General features: G+C 27.3%; 2 protein-coding genes across 2 annotated transcripts in view; one reads left to right on the top strand and one right to left on the bottom strand.

Annotated features, from left to right (window-relative positions):
* LOC132945798 (DNA-directed RNA polymerases I, II, and III subunit RPABC3) overlaps positions 1-12,449 on the bottom strand; it is a 69,935-nt gene extending 57,486 nt beyond the window's left edge. Inside the window, exon 1 of the mRNA XM_061015563.1 lies at positions 12,222-12,449. Within this exon, the coding sequence (XP_060871546.1) occupies positions 12,222-12,297 (76 nt within the window). The 5' untranslated portion in view covers positions 12,298-12,449. The remainder of the gene's footprint in view (positions 1-12,221) is intronic.
* Positions 12,450-12,573: 124 nt separating this feature from the next.
* On the top strand, positions 12,574-19,265 carry LOC132945796 (ecdysteroid-phosphate phosphatase). Its single transcript, XM_061015561.1, has 9 exons — positions 12,574-13,012; positions 13,082-13,322; positions 13,413-13,611; positions 14,301-14,476; positions 14,566-14,704; positions 14,768-14,837; positions 14,901-15,352; positions 15,435-15,692; positions 16,486-19,265. Exons 1-9 carry the CDS (start codon positions 12,900-12,902, stop codon positions 16,743-16,745), a joined length of 1,908 nt encoding a protein of 635 aa, XP_060871544.1. The 5' UTR covers positions 12,574-12,899; the 3' UTR covers positions 16,746-19,265.
* The last annotated feature ends 2,972 nt before the right edge of the window (positions 19,266-22,237 follow it).

Below are 22,237 nucleotides of genomic sequence, written 5' to 3'. Positions count from 1 at the left end.
TATAACATTACACCCTTGGAAAAAATCAAATTTTCCTATTTTGAATGTATATTAGTTATCAACTATCATCCAATTTCAGTCACATTTTTACTTTTTTTTATAAATAAAATGGCAAACATAATAAAAATTGAAAAGTTTTGTATATATATTAAAGTTTAGATTCTGAGCGAAGCGATGAATGTATTGATTTTACAATGATGTGTGTTTTTTTTTTTATTTTTTTTTTTTTTGTGTCTGTCATCACCTTTTAGGACAGTAAAAGTGCTTGGATTTTCTTCAATAGTAACTTTTCTGATAGGAAAGTGAATCTAGTTGGTACCTTGGGGGGGGTCAAAAGTAAAAATTTCCCAGTAGTTTTCACAAGCGACGTGAAAAACAAAAGAAAAATTAAGGAAAAACGGGAATTTTTACGCAAAATCTGTTTTTGAGAAAATCGATTTTGGTTTTTGGTGTAACTCTAAAACAAATGACCGTAAGGACATGAAATTTTGACTGAATGTTTATATTAGCATTTTCTATACACGATAAAATGTTAAAAATAATTCGACACTTTTTGAGCTGTTTGCGGACATTGTCAGTTTTCAATTTTTTTAGTTTTTTTTTCTATAAATATCAATAAAATTTTATCTGTTGAGTAAAAAGCTTGAAAAATTAATAGAAGGCTCCTAGGTTATTGTTTCAAAGGCAGATGAAAAAAATTAAAAATCCTTAGTCACAGTTTTTATTTATAAGCATTTAAAGTTCAAATTTTGACAAAATACGGAAAAATCACGAAAAATAGCAAATTATTTTGAGTTGAGAATTCATAAAAATTTTTTTTTTTAAATCTAAGATTTGAAAATGTAATATAAGATTACTCAAAAGTTTGTCTACTTTTATTAAAAAAAAAATGTCTAGAAGAAACTTAAATTAAATTTTTATGAGCGTCTGAAATTTATATTTTTACAACATTTGATATTTACTCGATTTCTTATGTAACAATTTTCTTATTTTATTGTAATTAAAAAACGAATGACTGTAGATACTTGAAAATTTCACTGAATGTTTATATTAGCATTTTCTATACACCATAAAATGTTGAAAATATTTTGACTCTTTTTGAGCTGTTTACGGACATTGTCAGTTTTCAATTTTTTTAGTTTTTTTTTCTATAAATATCAATAAATTTTTATTTGTTGGGTAAAAAAGCGTGAAAATTTAATATAAAGCTCCTGATATATCGTTCTAATAGCAGTTGAAAAATATTAAAAATACAGTCACAATTTTTTTTTATAAGCATTTAAAGTTCAAATTTTGACAACATTTATCAAATTTATAATTTATTAATTATTTTGTGGTTAAAAATGTATAAAATTTTTAACTTTTATGGCTAAGGATTGAAAATTTTAAACAAGGATCCACGTAAATAGGTTATATATAAATTACTTTATTCACAATAATATCATCAAATATACTTGGTAAAATCATAGGCTGACTGACCGTTTTCGCTCAGAATCGTTTTTCTTATACAATGATATTATATCATTGAATTCAAATTTAACACCATCCATTACAGTGACCCACTTGTAACCTACTGTACAGCAGAGCGACATACACTTATCCACCTTTTTATATTTTCATATTAATAAATTTAAATTATGATTGATAAGGTATTTCATTTTTAATATATTACGTAATTATTATATGCAAACTTTTAAAATGTATGCTAATTGCTAGTAAAAAGTATTGTTTAGCTAATTTAATTTCAGACATTATATCTATTAAATAAATAAAGATGTAAAATAATCTATTTAAAATCTATTTTTTAAGACTGAATTGCAGTTTAAAAATGTTTAATAAAATTATAATGAACTAAATACATAACTAATAAGGGGTTCTATGTGCGATGCGCGTATACTACCTAGTTACATTAAAATACACACAAAATTCAGTTCGACCTCGAGGAAGCTAGCCATTATTAAATTAACAAAACATTTTAAAAAGCAACTTGGCAAATTGCCTCCTCTACGCTCATGTTGGCGGTCAACGTTTATCTTCAGTATGATTAATTGTTCGCAGATTGTTACCAATGTAATACCAAAGAAAGAATGCACTTTACAATATTATTTTATTCTTTATTTTTCACAGTTCATACAATAAGTAAGATATTTTAAAATACAATTTAAGAAGTAACCCTCATTATTGACCTTATCAATTTAGACTCAATGTGTTAGGTGATAATATTGTTTTTATTTTTTTTTAATGCGCTTTAAAAATGGTCAACAAAATCAATACAATAATATTTTAAACTTAACAACTTCCAAACATTTTTTTTTATATAATTGTACATTTGTATACGCAGATACCTAAACATTTAATTTTACTTCATAATTTTTATTTATTAATAAATGTGACTATATTGTAAAATAAAGACACTTTTACACTTTAAGAAACAATACTAATTATTACTAGCGATATTAATGTACTTATGTGTGAATATTATTTTGTCAGAACCGCATCTAATATAAAGCATTGGATATTGGATTGAAAGTGTTAATACGATTATATATCTTAAATATTTCTTTACCTTAAATAGGTTCGCATCTATCACGTTCTAGTTATTAATCAAAATATTCTAAACACAACATCCTACTTTTGAAATGCCATTTTGTGCAATGACAGGTAATTATTCAGGTACATAATTTAAATCAGATATAAGATTACATTGTGTTATATAGGTTTCAAATTGTGTTAAACAATTTATTAAATTATATACGAAAAATAAAAATTGAAATAAAATAAAATTTTATTCATGAATAATATGCATGCATCGATTGTATATTAAAAATTACATTTTACAAATGAATAATAAATAATTTTTTTAGATTCTGAGCGAAGCGAAAATGAATCTAGTTGATACCTACTTTGGGGGGTCAAAAGTAAAAATTTCCCAGTAGTTTTCAAACGCGACGTGAAAAACAAAAGAAAAATTAAGGAAAAACGGGAATTTTTACGCAAAATCTGTTTTCGAGAAAATCGATTTTGGTTTTTGGTGTAACTCTAAAACAAATTACCGTAGGGATATGAAATGTTGACTGAATGTTTATAATTGAATTTCTTATACACCATAACATTTTCCAAATATGTTGACTCTTTTTGAGCTGTTTATGGACATTGTCAGTTTTCAATTTTTTTAGTTTTTTTTTCTATAAATATCAATAAAATTTTATTTGTTGAGTAAAAAAGCTTGAAAATTTAATAGAAGGCTCCTAGGTTATTGTTTCAAAGGCAGATGAAAAAAATTAGAAATCCTTAGTCACAGTTTTTAATTATAAGCATTTAAAGTTCAAATTTTGACAAAATACGGAAATATCACGAAAATTAGCAAATTATTTTGCGTCGAGAATTTATAAAAATTTTTCTTTTTGAATCCAAAATTTGAAAATGTAATATAAGATTACTAATAAGTTTGTCTACCTTTATCAAAAAAAAAATGTCTAGAAGAAACTTAAATTAAATTTTTATGAGCGTCTGAAATTTATATTTTTACAACATTTGATATTCACTCGATTTCTCATGTAACAATTTTCTTATTTTATTGTAATTAAAAAACGAATGACTGTAGATACTTGAAAATTTCACTGAATGTTTATATTAGCATTTTCTATATACCATACAATTTTGAAAATATTTTGACTCTTTTTGAGCGGTTTACGGACATTGTCAGTTTTCAATTTTTTTAGTTTTTTTTTCTATAAATATCAATAAAATTTTATTTGTTGGGTAAAAAAGCGTGAACATTTAATATAAGGCTCCTGATATATCGTTCTTATAGCAGTTGAAAAATATTAAAATACATAGGCACAATTTTTTTTTATAAGCATTTAAAGTTCAAATTTTGACAACATTTATCAAATTTATAATTTATTAATTATTTTGTAGTTAAAAATGTATAAAATTTTTAACTTTTATGGCTAAGGATTGAAAATTTAAAACAAGGCTCCACGTAAATAGGTTATATATAAATTACTTTATTCACAATAATATCATCAAATATACTTGGTAATATCATAGGCTGACTGACCGTTTTCGCTCAGAATCGTTTTTCTTATACAATGATTTTATATCATTGAATTCAAATTTAACACCATCCATTACAGTGACCCACTTGTAACCTACTGTACAGCAGAGCGACATCCACTTATCCACCTCTTTTTAATTAATTTATTTTATATTAATTTAATTTATCCCTGTATGATAAAATAAATCGAATCCATTGGCAAAGGGGGCTTAGCCCCCCCGCTCACATTGATGTTAGTGCCTCCTGAACATTTAATGAATTTTCGTCTTTATATTCAAATCATACAAATTTAGATAACATTCTCATTTTAATTTAAACGTTATAAAAATAAAATAAAATTTGGACGCAATTGCAATTAGTTTAAAAATAAATAAAAAAGTTAATTGTCAAAGAAATATGGGTATTTTGCTACTTGATCATTATAAAAATATAACAAAGCATAATACAGTTCTTAACACAATATTATGCTTTCCTCGGCAGTTTGGAAAAAAATTAAATAATAAGATACATTTTCAGTTCATTGTATAAAATAGTTTAAAATTAATAGAAAATTGCGTTGTGTAAAGATAATAATAATATACACAATGGCAACAAGTATCTAATTAATTAAACTAAATAACTGAAATAGTTATTTTTCTTTTAAATATCCAATTTCATCAACATTTTTATTGCTATGAATTTAAACATCACATCTAAAAAAAAAATTGTGCAGTAAATGTACTATCATTCATACGTATAATCAATGGTAATGTACTAATATCTATATTTTAAGCTTTTTAGCTATGAAAAAATAATTTTATAAACATAAATTGAAAAAAATTTACAAATTATAAAAATATAAAATACAAAGAGCACAAAAAGAGCTAAAGTATTTTGAAACTTAGATCATGTCTGAAAAATGTTAACATAATTATTGTTTAGTGAAAAGTCTTCATGGTTATTTGTTTTAAAATTACAAAAAAGAAAAAGAATAGACATGTCAAAAACTATAAATTTGCATAAATATTTCAGTTTTTTTTTGTTTTTCAGATTTTTTTGAAAACCATAAAGAATTTACTACTTTTGATCACATAAGTCCAAACTAAATACTTTTCTACCAAAAACTACCCTCTTAATTGAAAATTGAAGCATTTTGCTGCTCCAAAACGTAAAGATAGACACAAAAAAACAAATAAATCAAAAACCCAGTAATTCATTGCCCCGCTCAGAATCTAAAATAGAATTTCAAACAAAATCACCTATAATTTAAATAGAACATCGAATACATTTTTTTTTTTTGTTTTAAAACACTAATGCTCCAAGTCTACATTGTGAAAATATTTTATACGCCCGTCATTTTAATTTATATATTATCCAGAGTGTTTTCAAAAATAACCTATCGTATTTTAATAAAATTAATTTGACTGGGTAAACATTAGATGACGGCATTGTATTTACTAAGCTTTCATGGTTAAATAAGTAAAACATTGATGATATTTTGAAGAGTGCAAAGGTTATGATGAAGTGTGTAACTATAGTTTTTAGACTAAAGTAGTTGAAAGCAAAACAGTACACTCAATGTGTATATTGTGCGGAGGAATTGGAAAAGAGAAGACCTTGACCGTGCTTAAACCCGGGCTCGGGGCTCTATCGATTTTCATGGTGCCGAGCATGCGCCCCCGAGGGGGTTGATGGGATCGGGAAATTCACAAATGCCACGGACACACCCTTTGAACTTTTGACATTGGACATTGGTAATATGTTACATTATAAAATAAAACATAAGTATACATAATATATAAATTTGTTTAGATAAAAATATGATTTATAATCATCGTTTAAAAAAAACAACAGAGAATTTGTTTTGTAGTATAGTAGGGTTACCTAATCATTGAAAAAGGTCACTGTTAGTAATGTATTGAATTTGAATTAAATTATATAAATCATTGCATACAAAAAACGAATTTGAGTGGAGACTGTGTGACAGCTTATATTTCTAAGTATATTTATTTGTCTATTAGTTATACAGTAGGTTGAACTAATTTTTGCCAAAAACATTGCACAATACACATATTATACAATAATAATAATTTTAATATTACACCATATTACCTATATTATTGTTATGAAAGTACGAATCAATGCCGACATAGCGATTCCGTATATAACAAAGACAAACGTTTCAAGTCAACGATCAATAATTTTTAAATTACAACAAAATTTACTAGTTAGAGAGTCCTTTTAATAAACAATTAAGCCAACATTTAAACATGGAATAACTATAAAAAGAAATTAAATTTGTAAAAAAAAAATGTTATAGGTACCTCACTTATTCCAACTTGTATTTTTGATATTTTTAAATTGTACAAAGAATAACTAATGAAGAACATTGTAATACATATTCAACTCAAAAATAATTTGCACATTTTGTTAAATTAAAAAAAATTAAAATTCTAAATGTGTATAGTATATACCTTTAATTGCGCCAAAATATTTTGATAGTTATATAATTAATTTTTAATTATATACTTATATTTATAACCAGAAAAAGCTAGTATAAATACCATAGGCGCAAATGGGGAGAGGGGGCTTTAGAGGCTAAGCTCCACCAAACATTTCCTAAATTTTGATATTCAAGCTAATTCAATATTATCAAAACAAGGCTTTAACTCCCCCCCCCCTCCCAAATATACGCTATTTGCGTCTAAATTAAATACGTGGTGTCTAAGTATCTACGTTATTTGTTATCTACGGACTATGGTAATTAATTTCATGATTTTGTCGAAAACTGATATTGCGTAAATACCTACTACCTGGATCTAACTTTCTACCAGAAACTCCGGCGACTAAAAACACATACATTATTGTAAAACCAATTTATTTATACCTCCGTGGGATTGATAAAGTTTAAATTCAAAATAGTGTTTATAAATTTTAAAAAAATCTTAAATTCTCCATTGAAATTGTCATCACTTATCAATCATATTTACGTTATTAATTTTATTACAATTTTATTTTAATATAATATATTATACATAATTATTACCTAATATACATTATATTATACATAAACTAACGCGACGGATTCGGCACAGCCGGTCCGAGTTCGATCCTCGACCACTGGGCGGCATTTTTCTCCGTGCAAGTCACGGTGTCCGGAGAACAAGTGCCGCAATCCCCCCACCCCGGGGCACGGCAGAAACCTACGGGTGCCCCATTAGAAATTCTGCCAAACACAACACACGTGTATCAACCTACCCAATATAAAAACCTACAGTGCCCTCCCCACACCCAATGGCCTATGTTGCCGCAGGTTACCCAATAAAAAAAAAAAAAAAAAAATTATACATAAACGCGAGTATTCATAGGAATTTTAACTACTAGGTATTTATGAAAAATAATATATTGTATGGGACTAAGAACAACATTTTAATTGCGCCTTTTCATTTTACGTGCTCAACTTCAAAATCAGCAAACTACAGATTATTTTAAAATAAATCGTAGTCAAGAAACCCTGTCGCATTAATTTTTTAAATTATAATAATTGTAATAAAGAAAAATAATATACCTGACTAAAATGTAACAATTATGGACTGGTTGACAAAAACACTTTTATTTCATTAAATAATAAAAAGTTCAGTTTGTGATTAAAAAAGAACTAAAAGTCTTAGTTTAACAATTAAAAGTAAAATAGGGAGTTATTAAAATAGGTTTAAATGTTTTTTTTTATAGAAAATATTTTATAACATAGTTTAAGTACCAAATATTTTGTGAACCAAACATTTTGTGGATGGTATTTAATTATCCAGAAATATTAAACACAGAGAACTTCAAAAATCTAAACAAACCATGAAATTTGAGTTGTTTGATATAGATCCTGAGCAATGGGCAAAATTTATGTATGTAATCTATGTTTATTTTTCTTAGTAGAAGACAGAAGTGCTCTAAAAAATCCAAGAGTTAGGTAATTACCAATTTTTAAATATTGTAAGAAAAGAACTTTACAAGAGATAACCTCAGAGATATCTTTTTAATTTATTAGAACCTTTTTTTGGGTGAGAAAAACCACTTAATTTTGATAGTTGAGCATTAATAATACTTAAAATAATAATAAAGTTTTTAATCAAGTATAATTTATTTTATTTTATTCAATTAATTGACATATTATTATGTCCATTATACAATATAATTATAAGATATCAAGGTTATAATAATAATAATAATTGGTATAATTTAAACTTTTATCTAGTCGACATTGTACATAGAAAAAATTAAAAACAGAAACAATAATACAACATAAATGTAATACAGGTGAAAATAATATAGTTTATAGCAATAATTACAGTTATATGTATACATAATTTACAAAAATGAAGATCATTTTTGGGCTAAATTTTAAATGTTGAAAATTTGTTGTATACTTTCATTACCTATATAATTTCAACTAATTATATTACCTGAACCATAAACTACTATACATTTAAGATAGATATTTAAAGGTTACTTATTATAGATAATTTTTTTCAATATTATGTTTACTGTTTATATTTTTTTAAATATTTCTTTTATAATAATTCAATGGTTTGGCATTTGGGTATTAATATTTGACATTATAATACATTTATTATATTCATGAACAAATACTCAACATTTGAGTAGCAAGCAAAGTCCATTCTCTCTAGTAACCAATTAAAAAAAAAACAAAATTATTATTTTATTTAATAACTTTTAAGGTTAAAACTATCATCTGTGTAAATCTACAGTTCTTCAAATGTCATTATTTATTATTGTATTCTTATTTGCAATAATTATTAAAAATATAATATTCTATACTACCCAGAGAGTGAAGCAAGATAAATGCCCAATGTTAATGTCTATATTTCATGGCTCGCTATTTTTTTAAATTTTTTCCAAATTACAAACCTATAAATAGTTTTACGTTAAGGAGATCGGTGGTGGATAGTTATTTTAACCAAAACATACCAATCTTTATTCTACCATACTGATTGACTTAGTAGTGTGATGATACTTTTGAAAACTGATTTGAATTCATTATTATGTCTTCTTGACATTGGTCAGTCCAATTTTTTCAATTTCACCCCCCCCCCCCCTCCCCCCCCACAACTATAAATTTAGTTTGAATATTTTAAAATTTTGGAATTTTCAAACTTTGATTATTTGGAATTTCAAACAGAAATCTTAAAATGTAGACTGACCAATCTCAAGTAGACATTATAACGAGTTCAGATCAGTTTTCTGAAAATTATAGCATTATTAGATCGATCGGTAGTATGGAACAAAATACATACAAATGAGCATAAATTGTTTACCGTTCACGCGCCCGACGCCACTGAGTGCAGTGACTTGTACATGCGTGTGTGGGAACGCTCTGCTATTTCTTTTATACTCAGTCACACACACTAATGATCATAATCACTTACTACGTACACATTTACAAGACCCGCATGCATGCAATTTGATCAAATTGCCTGATTTGAACTCCTTAAAAACTGTCCGCCACCGATCCCCTTAAAATGTTTTAATAAAGTATAATATTATACTATTTTGATAATTAAAATTGTTAATATAAAAAGATATAAAAATAAATACATGCTTAAAAAACAATTAAACTGTTCATGGTAATACAATTTAAAATACTGTTTAATTTGAATTTGTTTCAAGAGATTAGTGATGGGAGATTAGAGAGGTTGAATGAATAGTGAATACTAAATAGTTTGCACATACAATTATCACTAAAAAAGTGTTAACGTTTGAAAATATTTATATAGATAATATTTTAAACTAGTAAATAATTAATAAAATTATTAATATGTACAATAAAAACTTAACTTAAAGCGAGACTTAAAGGGATATATTATGTTTAGGACAAGTTAGTAAATTGATACCTAATCTTCAATTTTCAATATTTATTAGGTAATTTACTCACTATATTTGTATCAAATTTAGCTGCTAAAATGAACTGTTCTATATTATTATACGAGACTTATAGTTGGTAATTATATTAATATATAAGTGCTAGGTATATAAAAAAAATAATCATGATTTATCTGTATTTCTACACTTTTACGTTTTTACTACATTTGTTTAACGATAATTGCCTACTAGAAGTAACCAATTGAACTCAAATAAACTTTTAATTTTTATTATTAATATTAAGTCTTTTAATAAAAACTTAAGAACTAGCATATCTTTACTTATGTTTTATACTTATATTTAAAAAACATGTACCTTACTACACAAAGTATTTGTAGAACTGGCTTTTAAAATTACTAGATTTACCTAAATAGAAGAAAATATATAAAAGTTAAGTTTTAATTGATAAATCAAAAATTGATTCAATTCTGTATTAACGAGTACTTGAGTAATATATTTTATACATAAAATACAATCATCAGGCTAATGACCTGAGCAGTCGAAGCCTTAACCCTAATAAAAAAAAAAAAAAAAAAAATACAATCAAGTTGTATTAAAACTATTAAATTACCTACCACCAGAATGTTATTTTTGTCAACAACATTATAATAAATATGTAAACAAAATCATCCCCCCCCCCCCCCGGGTAGGTATAATAACAATATTTAGCTACAAAAGCAATTGTAACATTTTAGTAATGCGCTTCATTGTTTTTTCTTGAATTAAAAAATTTAAATTAATAAAAAAGTAATCATAAGTAGGTATAGCAAGATAATAATAAAAATGTAAATTATAGGTACGCTAAAAAAATTCAAAAAGAAATAAATCATTCATTTTTGTACATGATAAAAAACCAAGTTTACAGTCTTCAAAGTTTTCTTTCATAACTTTAAACTTAGCTTTATGTTGCACTAGAAATTAATAAAATATAATGTTTATACTCCACTGATTCTCAACCTATTTTGACACCTGTATAATACATGAAAATGTGTAACCATATGACCAAAATATGCAATAATCTTAATGTCTTAAAATTAGATTTTAGAAGATAAACATGAACAACTTTTATTTTATTAAAAATAATAACAAATATTTTATTTTAGTTGCAGGTTAGATTAAGTCATTAAGAGGAGGCTTATTTCAACCTGTTGTGTAGTCTACGTCTTACAAATGTACATCATAGCAAATCTGCGTTCAGCAGAACCAATTTTGTATTGTTAGCTTAAAATTAAAATAGTAGTAAATTTACTTATAGTATTATCAAATTTAAAGGTAAGAATATCACTAAGATATCTCACAAGCTCTTATTGATATTTAAATTTAAAACTAGTTATGAGCATTTTGAAATTGTAATATTTTACATAGTTACAGGTATGGAGTTTTCTTAAAGTCGACATTTTTACAAATTAAAAATAATAATTATTATGTAATGACTAATGACAAAGCCAAAAAAAATTAATTTTAAAATTTTAAATATGGTTGTTTTACAAAATTGGATAATTTGAGGGACGATGGAAAGAGAGAGGCTCATATCATCTACCTACCACTGCTGTGCTTTACCGTATTTTGTCAAGTCATTTTATCCATCATATTAATTATTTATGAGTTCACTAAATCTATGTTCACATAACCCGGCTATTAAAAACTGAAAGAGGATTTCAACAGCCTTTGTCAATGGCCAAGGGTATTTAATGTGGAGAGTGGCGATTTGGGATCATTAATATGTTGGATCGGCAGTGGTGGCGTTTACACAAGGATCAAGACAATAGTAAGACTTCATTTAAAACAATTTAATGTATTTTTCTTTTCCACAGGATTTTATATCACCTATACACTAGGGCCGTGTCACCTCATGGTGACATGTCCAAATGTCAAACTGGTTGAGAACCACTGGTTTATACTTAAACAAGTCCCAAGAACAGCTATTGACCAGTGTGAATGGAGCACTTTTACACTATCAAAAAATCTACTGTTCAATCCAACATGATTAAGTCACCAACATGTTTAACTTTAATATTTAAATATTTTACTAATGAATTATTAGTAAGGCAATCCTACTTATAACCAGTAGATTATATATAGTACTATAATATCTATTTAAACTGATATTTTAGTGGGAAATATTTAAAGAATAATTTAACTTTAACTAACAATCGTCCAATATCCATAAAGGCTAAACTTTATATGATATCTGTGGACTAAACACACCAGCATTATTATAATATAATAAATAAATAGTTATGTTTACCTCGATCAAATTGTTTGCCATTTGGATCTATGTCTTTTACATTGAAGATATCTTCAAAAACCATTCCTTGAGCCATTTTTTCAGTAAATTGGTTTTAAACTTTTCAATACTATATTACTATTTAGTGTAAAGGTGAAGAATTGAGCGTGCTGAGCGCGATTGCAATTCGAAGCCGCAAGACAACAGAGACAACCGCTAACGCTTAAATTACACGAAGATGTTATCAGAAACGTCAACATAAATGATAAAAAAAAGTGTAAATAAAAATTTTTTGAATAACCTCAAACTTGAAAAATGTATTTATTTACTATTTTGGTGTTATCCATGTATGATTGAATAAAGTATGGTGTTATCGTAGTTTTCGTGGCTGTCGGTCGTCGGAGTCCCGGTACTGGTGGTCGGCGGACGGCGATATTATAGCACAGAATAGATGAAATTTATAATATATTCTAATAGTAAATAGAATATAGTCTATATCGAATATGGTGTGTCCGTGTGCTAGGCGGTAGTGCGGTACTCAAACTCGACACCCGTACTCAATACTTGTCTGTCGGTAACGAATATTTCACTATTTCAGTATTAATTGTTTGTTTTTCAATGCTTGGAATTAAACAAATTCCATTTAGTTGAACTTACAACGATACAACCCCCTGCACTGCAACTCTTAACTAGATTATAATGGCTATGCTTCCACCTCGGAAAACGAAGACCGTGTCAACTGAAAAGAGTTGTAAACATTCAATGACGCCCCTTGAAACCCTTTTACAAATGGGCTTCCCCCAAAATCGAACGTAAGATGAACTGTTTGATACTTTTAAACATCAATATCATACATATTATGTTGTATTTTATTTTAATAGAGAAAAAGCATTAGCAGCTACCGGCAATAGAGGAGTCCAATTAGCTGCCGATTGGCTCTTGGCTCATGTCAATGATACTTCATTAGATTCCAGCACTAGTAGAGAGTATATCATCTATGCCTGTCCAAGTGGATCATTTATGTATGAATTAAGGGAATTTTGGAATAAATCAGCTAATAAGTGTGGACGTAATGGAGCTCATAATTTTTTGCCACATATTACTCTTGTATCATTTTTTCAGGTACTTATGAATTATTTTGTATACATATAACTATGGAACATTTAAATCAAATATTTAAACTAAGTTTAATTTTATAAATATTGTTTACAGGTACCTGATGAATATGCCAATACACTGGTATCTATACTAAAAAATGTTTTAGATGAAGTCATTAAAGAAATGACAGTCAATGACTTTCATTTAGAAACTTACACTTCATCAAATTTTATGGGGTTTTTTTTATCTGATCAAGGATCAAGCTTTTTAAAAAAAATTGCAGTACTGTATGCAGAAAGAATCACAGAGCTTGGTAAATTTAAACCAATATTTATATTTTATAATAATATGTATTATTTATAATTTTAATGGGTACAAAAAAAATCCAATAGATACTAAACAACACAGAATTATTTAGAATGAAAGTGGTTGGAACTAGCATTTTTACATCTCCATTTATTATAATAGAGTAGTTTTGTACCTTGGGCCTCGTGTATCTAGGTCTAATGTTCATTTCTTCCTTAATAATTGGTAAAGAATTAATTTGTGGAAGAAATTATAGTCACTAGTTTCACAAAATTTAAATATATTGATAGTTAGAAGTTCAAACAGTAAAATCACTCATGAATTTATAATTTAAAAAATGTAATTTTGTCTATCAAAATAACAATTTTTGGTTTTATAACATTTAAATTTGGCATAGAAGTTAAAGTTAGTGTCATTTTTCAATAAACATTGTTTAGAATTTAATGGTGTAGTCCATTCTTTCCAAATTGATATGCACGGACCTTAAACCAGATCATTAATTCTTAAGTTTTAAAGTACTGTCACCATTCAGAAACTTTTTCCCAGCTGATCTATAGTTGACTATTAACAATCAAACAAAAAAAAACAATGTCTTAATAAAATAATATTGAATGTTAATACCCCTTATTACCTAATTTTATGCTTAGATATTAAATTTTAATAGCTTATAGTTTAATTTGTAATTACTTGTTCCAGTTGGAGCTCAAGTAGATCCTCATTTAAAATCTTTACATTTAACTCTGGCCTATCAATTTGATGTAAGCCAAAAAGAAACTTTGAAATCATTAATTGAGTCCACAATAAATCCATCAACTCCATGTTTATGGGAACTAAAGTTATATTCTAGAGAAGCATTAGCTGCTTATAAACAGGTTAGTATACATTTTATTTTGTTTCAAATATTTTATGTTTATTATTAGGTTGTTATAGCACATTATGTATAACATATAAAGTATTTTAGGTATTTAAGGTTGTGTATGCACATGTCCCACAAGCTGCTGATGAACTAGAACTAAGAATAGGTGATTATATATATGTTTCTAAAGAAAGCATAGATAACTCTGTTGATGGTTGGGCTGAAGGAATGTCATGGTTAACTGGTAATAAATAGACTTGTAATTTTAAGTTCTAAATAAATTCTGAATTTCTGAAAATGTTTACAGGATGTAATGGTTACTTTCCACTATGTTACACTGAACGTACTGCTGAATCTGATACATGGACTCTACATTGGTAAAATGTATTATTACATTAAAATTAGTAACCACTAATTTTTAAATGCATTTTTTTTTGCAGTTCATTACCCTTAGATGGTAGTTATCATGAATCTATTGAAGTTAATGAAACAAATATGACTGAAGAAAAACTAGTTGAAAAATATGGTACTAGTTTTGTTCCGGTTGATTACACACCTCATTCAGAATCTCCGAAAGGTCCCAAATCTCAAAAAATATACATATGTCGACACGGAGAAAGAGTAGATTTCACTTTTGGAACTTGGGTGCCTTATAGTTTTGATTCCGATGGGAAATATGTCAGAAAAGATTTAAACATGCCCCCAAATATTCCTCAACGGCGGGATTTTCCAAACTCTTACCAAACCGATACTCCTCTCACTTGTGTTGGTGAATATCAAGCTAAATTAACTGGATGGGGTATGAAAGCTGCTCACTCAACCAAATCAATTCAATATGTATTTTGTTCACCATCATTACGCTGTGTTCAAACTTGCCACAATATCTTAGTTGGTTTGTAATATATATATTTATAAATTATTATTAATATAATGACAATATGTATATTAATTTGAATGTAAAATTTTTCATATAGGACTTGATATTGATAAACAAGTTTCAATTTGTATTGAACCCGGTATATTTGAATGGCTTGGTTGGTATAATCAGTCTGGGCTACCTGATTGGATGAGTAATGAAGAGTTAATAGCTGCTGGTTTTAATATTGATTCCAAGTATGAAGCTTTAATATCATTGTCATTCCTAATTGATAATATGTCAGAAACAGTTGAACAGTATTATATTAGATGTGATGAAGTAATACAGAATTTAATCAAATCAACTGAACCCAAAGGTAACAAATTAAACAAAAACCTCACTATGTTGTTTGTTTTGAGCATAGATAATACATGTATTATGTATTATCTATGGTTTTGAGCAAGAATTAAGATATACAGGATACGAAACAGAAAGGTCTTATCAATGTTTTTCTGAGTCCGTCCGCTTCTCACTGTTTGGCATGACAACTAGCGCTTTATAAGATTGTTTTGAACACAGAACAATCCTAGAAAGTGCTAGTTGACATGCCAAACAGCGAGAAGGTTCGGGCTTCACTTATCACATGTTCGTTCGGTATCCTATATGTCTTAATTTGTGGTTTTGAGTGTGCCTAGTCATTGATTAGGTCGCTGTAATGGATATATTAAATTTGAATTCAATGATAAAGCATTGCATACAATTGACGGTTCTGAGTGGAGATAGTGGTGTCAGGCTCTATTTCTAAGGATATTTTATTTTATAAATATATATTATTTATATATTATATATTATTTATATATATTTATAAATATTTTGTGAAAAAGTATCCATCTATACTAATTTTGTCAAAAACTGGGTTTGCTTAAATATTCTTGGTTTTCCATGCATTTTTTTGTTCATCCCAACTAGATCCAATTTTTTACAATAACCACTCAGTGTTGAAGATTGTATATTCACTGCTCCTAAAGTTGACGTCAAACCAAAAAAAACACATCACTGTTAAGCTAATACATTCATTGCACCGCTCAGAATCTACTATATTATTTAATATACATAAAATATTACATTTAATATAATATTATATATATTTAAAAAAAATTTTTTTTTAGGTGGTGATATATTGCTGGTAGGTCATGCTTGTTCGTTGGACTCTTTTTCAAGATCGTTACTTCATAAATCTCCACGTAATAAACAAAATTTTGTAAAAATGGTTAAAGATATCCCTTATTGTGGCCTAGTAACTTTAATGACTGATGGAATTAATGATTGGAGGTTTGTGGATCCCCCAGTTCCACCATTAACTAACTCTATTAATAAAAGATTTAATTGGAAAGTTTTAACCACAGATATTGATGTCTCCCCGAATTAAGTTATAACACGCTGACTGTCATGTAACCGCTGGCGGTCTTCTGTAATTCTCAAATTGTATACTCGTGTGACCTCCGACACCCATAGTTGATCATTACTACCATGCCACATGACCGTCAATGACCGTAAATTAATATGGTTTTATATTATTAACTTTTCTATGGCGCTGCAATAATGTACTAAAAAGAAGAGTGTTGTAGCATAGTAGGAATCATTACAATTTTTTGATGTAATTAATATTTTATTTTTATATATTTCAAATATAATAGTATATACAAATTTGGAACAACATGGAAAAATATACTCGGTGTTTCGATAATACATAATACATCATATTATCAAGTGACCAATGGGGGTCACATGATAGTCAACGCGTTAAACCCAAAACTAGTACGACCTGATATAAAACAAAATAAATGTCTTTTAAATTGTAAATGTTGAAAAGCGCACTTATTATAACTTTAAAAAATAATGGCATATTTGAATATTGTATATTTACAACATATGTTTATTTTTAATTATTTAGGTTGTTAACAATGCTGGGCATTAACAAGTTAAAAAGTTTAAAAGTATTTCTTAACTAAGTTACATAAAGTATTACATTTTTATTTAGAGCAACTTCTAACTTCCAACCTCTACATTTTTTTTTCAATAATATGCAGTTGTTAATCTGTTAATTAATTATATAACCTTGTACATTAAAAAAATTTTTTTTTTTACAAACCCCTTAAATATATTTTGTTTTGGACAAATAATTGTTTATAAATAAATAATAATATAAAAAAATAAATAACCAGAAATATAAATTATAAATTATAATGGTATATGAATAAATTGTGGTACCTAAATAATTTTGTAGACTGTTAGTGTTAAATGTACTATTTCTGGATTTCAATAGGGATCAAAGTAAGATACAATGTTATATAAATCATTTCAAATTTCAAATATCTCAACAAAAACACTACCAAAAATCTTGTAGGTGCTTTGATCTCGTAAAAATGTAATTAAATGATTAATAAATGATTTATTATTATTTTTTGTAAACTACTCTTACTCATTTGTATTACTTTTATGATAATTGTTTTATTCACTTTTATAAAATGTCCTAATTGTTTTTTTTCATAGATTAAAAAGTCAGATACATTTTTTTTTACAGAATATTTATCATCTATACCAAAGCACAATAAACACATTTTATAAAAGTTGAGTTACATTTTTCTAACTTTAACTCATTAAAAAAAAGTTATTTACCTTTAAGAATTAAAAAAATTAGTTTACTTATCCAGCCTTTGTTGTTAATGTTATGATTATTTGTAACAATTTACTTGATATCGTAAATTTTACAATGCTCCTTGATTTTTTATGTTATCCTATGTTAAAAGGGTTACATGATAGACAAAAAAAAATATGGTTTTTAAAAGTAGTGATGTCTATGTAATCGGTACTCATTTGCTTTCAGTATTAAAATATATTATAATATTCTTATTACAAAATTATGAAATGAACATTTTTAATATTTGTTTTTAACATCAAAAAACATTGATGGAATAGAATTGAACATATTTGTTCAACATTTGATTTTTAAAAACTGACCTGTTATTTATTATATATTTCCTATAATAAAATTATGTTATAATGTATGTATGTTTAAATTTAGTACTACATGTTGTAGGTAATTGGGCAATAAATATTTAAAATAAATAATTTTCTTAAGAATTAATTCCACACTATTTTTTAGTTTAGTCTGTCTCAATGTTGAAAATACAAAGTAATTAAAAAATATAATTTAAAACTCATATAGATAGTAACTTTTATTCATACTGGACTTAAATATATGTATATATTCCTGAATGAATAATTTTTTGAAGAGCATTGTTATTTAACCCATCTCTACCTGGGGCCTTTTATTCAAATGTAAAATATTAACAATTCATTCAATATAAATGTATTAAAACATTAGTTCATAAAAATGTTATAGCAAATCAATAATTTAAATAATAATATTGTTATCATTTTGATTTTGTATTACAATGTATTGAAATTAGGGTAATTTGGAATTATTAATTAATTTAATTATTGCAAGAATTATTCTATGCACTTGACCACTAAAATATGTACTTAATGTTCCTAGGTGAAAGTGATAATTTATTCTATTTTTTTCCAAGACCTTGTATTTTTTTTATTATTATATAATATATATTTAGTATTTTATGTCTTAGTCTTAAGATATTTTGAATGTTAATATTTTATTTTTTGACACATGCACCCAACATGACACAAGGTATTATTAGATAGTCAATTATCCTCTCCAAATTAGGACTGAAGAGGGAACAGATTAGTGTGGATAATCAATAAGTGATGATTAAAAATGTAATATGAATATTGAAATTAAATGTTTTAATCATTCAAAAGTATAATATTTATTATCTGTATATACTATATATTATATTAAAATCAATTAAATATTGTAATGTATCTGTAATTAAAATTAATAGTTAATAATAAATAAAAACACCAAGGAAGTTTATCTGCTATTTAGTAGGTCTCGAGTATACCTTGTCATCAGTGGCGTCGAACATGGGTAATAACTGGGGAAAATTCCCTAGAACTATTTATGGTTGGGTCAGGTGGGTGATAATAAGTGATCAGTCATTAGTGGTATTTAATATTTAAGCATCATCATAATTTAACAATAATGGTAAGTGTAAAGAATAGGCAATAATAGTATGAGTATGGCAGGTCACCAGGCAATATATTGCGATTATAATGCACTATTCATTAGGAGTACCTAAAGAAATTTTTTAGGTAGGTGGGTCTAACACCAGAATTTTTTTCCCATAACATGAAATATAAATCTTGTCATTAAGTAGGTCACCGTAATGGATATATTGGATTTGAATTCAATGATAAACCATTGTACCTACATGAAAAACCATTCTGATTTCTGATTAGAGGTGGTGGTCAGCCTCTATTCCTCAGGATATTTTATAATTTATTTATATTACTATTAGTAATACTATAGGTTGAACTATTTTTTGCCAAATACACCCATACATTTTATTATTAATAATTATTATAATATTACTAACTGTTATTAACTTATAAGTCAATACTTGTATACCAGAAGTCGGTCTCCCATAGCTACCACCTTCATAATAAGTGAAATTGGACTCCTATCAATTGACAGTTGACACTATATAAGCTCGGATTAAGTCATTTTGAGACCTAGGGGCCAACGTTTTAAATGAGGCCTGTACGAAAAAAAAAATTATGTATATACTATGTACCTGGTATAATAAATATATATAGGTATTAGGTACATCGTACATAGCAATAAATAATGTATAATGTAACACTTTATTTATAAATTATAATTTACAATCTTTTTTTCTCGCTAAATGATCATCGATTTTTTTGTAGGTGATGTATGCAGTATTATAGCCTATAACGAAAAAAGTAATGGACAAATCTGAGGCCCCTAAATAAATTCCAACTATCAAGATCCATGGCCCCCCTACCCTTTCCCCCTTAATCCGGGCTCGACACTATACCTGACTATAGTGATAATAATATAATATAATGATCTTTTCAGGGCCAATTCACACGTCTTAACGAATTTATTGTTACAACCTGGAAATAACTAAACATTATCAGGGCAGCAACTACCTATAGTACCAATCATGTGAAAATATTCAGTACCTACGTACAAACAACTCATATTTACTATCGTCGCCAGTTTTTTTTTTTATTTAAGTACCTAGTCCTATTCTGGGCATTCTGACCCATAAATAAGTACCTACTTCTTTCAACTTTCAAGTACCTACAGTTTACCAAAATAATATTTAGATGGCCAAGTCTTTCAAACCGGCTCACACCATAAAACAAACATGACCACGATGGCACCAGTTCAATCCCCAGCGGTAGCATCAGATGCCACAAACTTGGTTTACGTTTCGAATGTTTCAATATTCACCAAGTCCGATAAATCCACAGCACCCGTTCAGTGGATTGAATGATTCGAATCTTCGAACAGATCAATCAAGTCAGGTATTTCGAAGCTATTCGATATCTGTAATCTATAATCCATTCGTACCTAAACTTTGCAATTTATTGATTTAAATGATCAACATTCATCGTACCTATTATTCATCAAATATATTCAGATTTTACTTCTTTAAAAAAGAAAAGAATGACTGGGGAGAACAATATAGATTTATTTGGTGAATCTTTGTATAGAAATAGTTTTAATACAAAAAGGTATAACCATTAGTGGAAATCGGAGAGAGGGGCTTGAGGGGACTTAGTCCCCCCCCCCCCAAAAAAAAGGGTGACTAAAATTGTATCCTTTATAGTTTTGTAGAATCGAAGCCCCCCGCTCACATTATGATAATAATTTTAACCCCCCCCCCCCTGACATTTTAATGGATTTCCACCTATGGGTATACTTATCAATAATATTATTATAATCTTAAATTGATGTTATTAGTTTTAAAACCGATATCAATTTTAAAATGCATAACAGTACAACTTCTATAGGTAAGTATACCTACTTTTTATATCTCAGGTTCAGTTTCTCAAAAATTATATATTTATTTGTTTTAACATTTTATTCCAGCTGCTTTCTTAATTTCATTACAATCAGATAGTTGGGTGTAATATTGTGATAAATTACTTGGGATAAGTGAGAACAACCCAGACGACGGAGACGGCGGACGGACTCAGGCCACGGCATCTCCGTGTTCAATATAATATTTTGTAGATCCTGAAAATGAAGAAGGTATAATATAACTTATAAGGTACCTAATATAGTAGGTAAAAACTTTTCCCCAACAGGCAACAGTAGCCTTTGTTCAGCTAGATTGATTATAAAGTTCATAATTAAGGTGTAATTATTTGTCAAAGTCTTTTTTTGATTATTCTTAATCCAATCAATTTGATCTTTTATTACATATTTTACACTTATATAGCAGTATCAACGAGACACTGTTGAACCGCCAAAATTCAAAGCGTTGACACTTAGGAGTCGTATATCAGGATATACTACATAATTTACGAATAGAAGAAATTGAGCATATTATGTTGTAACCAAGGCTATAAGCAATAATTCTATTTTTAGCTAATAATTCGAGTATTGTAATTTTACGACGACAAACATACGGGTTTTAATTGCATATTTATCGAATACCTATTCAAAAGTCCTATGAGGATAAAATAGAGGGTAAATTATTAATTAATAGCTCAGCCCGTCTGTCTGTGTTACTTAAATTAATTATCTTATCCTATAGTGCCTTTTAAGGGGATTCCACACTACCACTTTTTAGAGTAAAATAGACCTATACGCGTTCCAACGTACTAACTTGAGTTTTACTCCTATAATAATTTTGAAAACATATTTTAAATTATTATGAAGTCTATTTTGAATCCTTCAAATCAGAATAATAATAATTATGTCCAATAAAATTTTTAAGAATACAAGGTATTTTTCTAAATTTC

This window comes from Metopolophium dirhodum, chromosome 5 (assembly GCF_019925205.1).
Source record: "Metopolophium dirhodum isolate CAU chromosome 5, ASM1992520v1, whole genome shotgun sequence".
NCBI lineage: Eukaryota > Metazoa > Arthropoda > Insecta > Hemiptera > Aphididae > Metopolophium > Metopolophium dirhodum.
The sequence above is the reverse complement of the archived record's forward strand: the minus strand, read 5'-3'. Positions and strand labels throughout refer to the sequence as shown.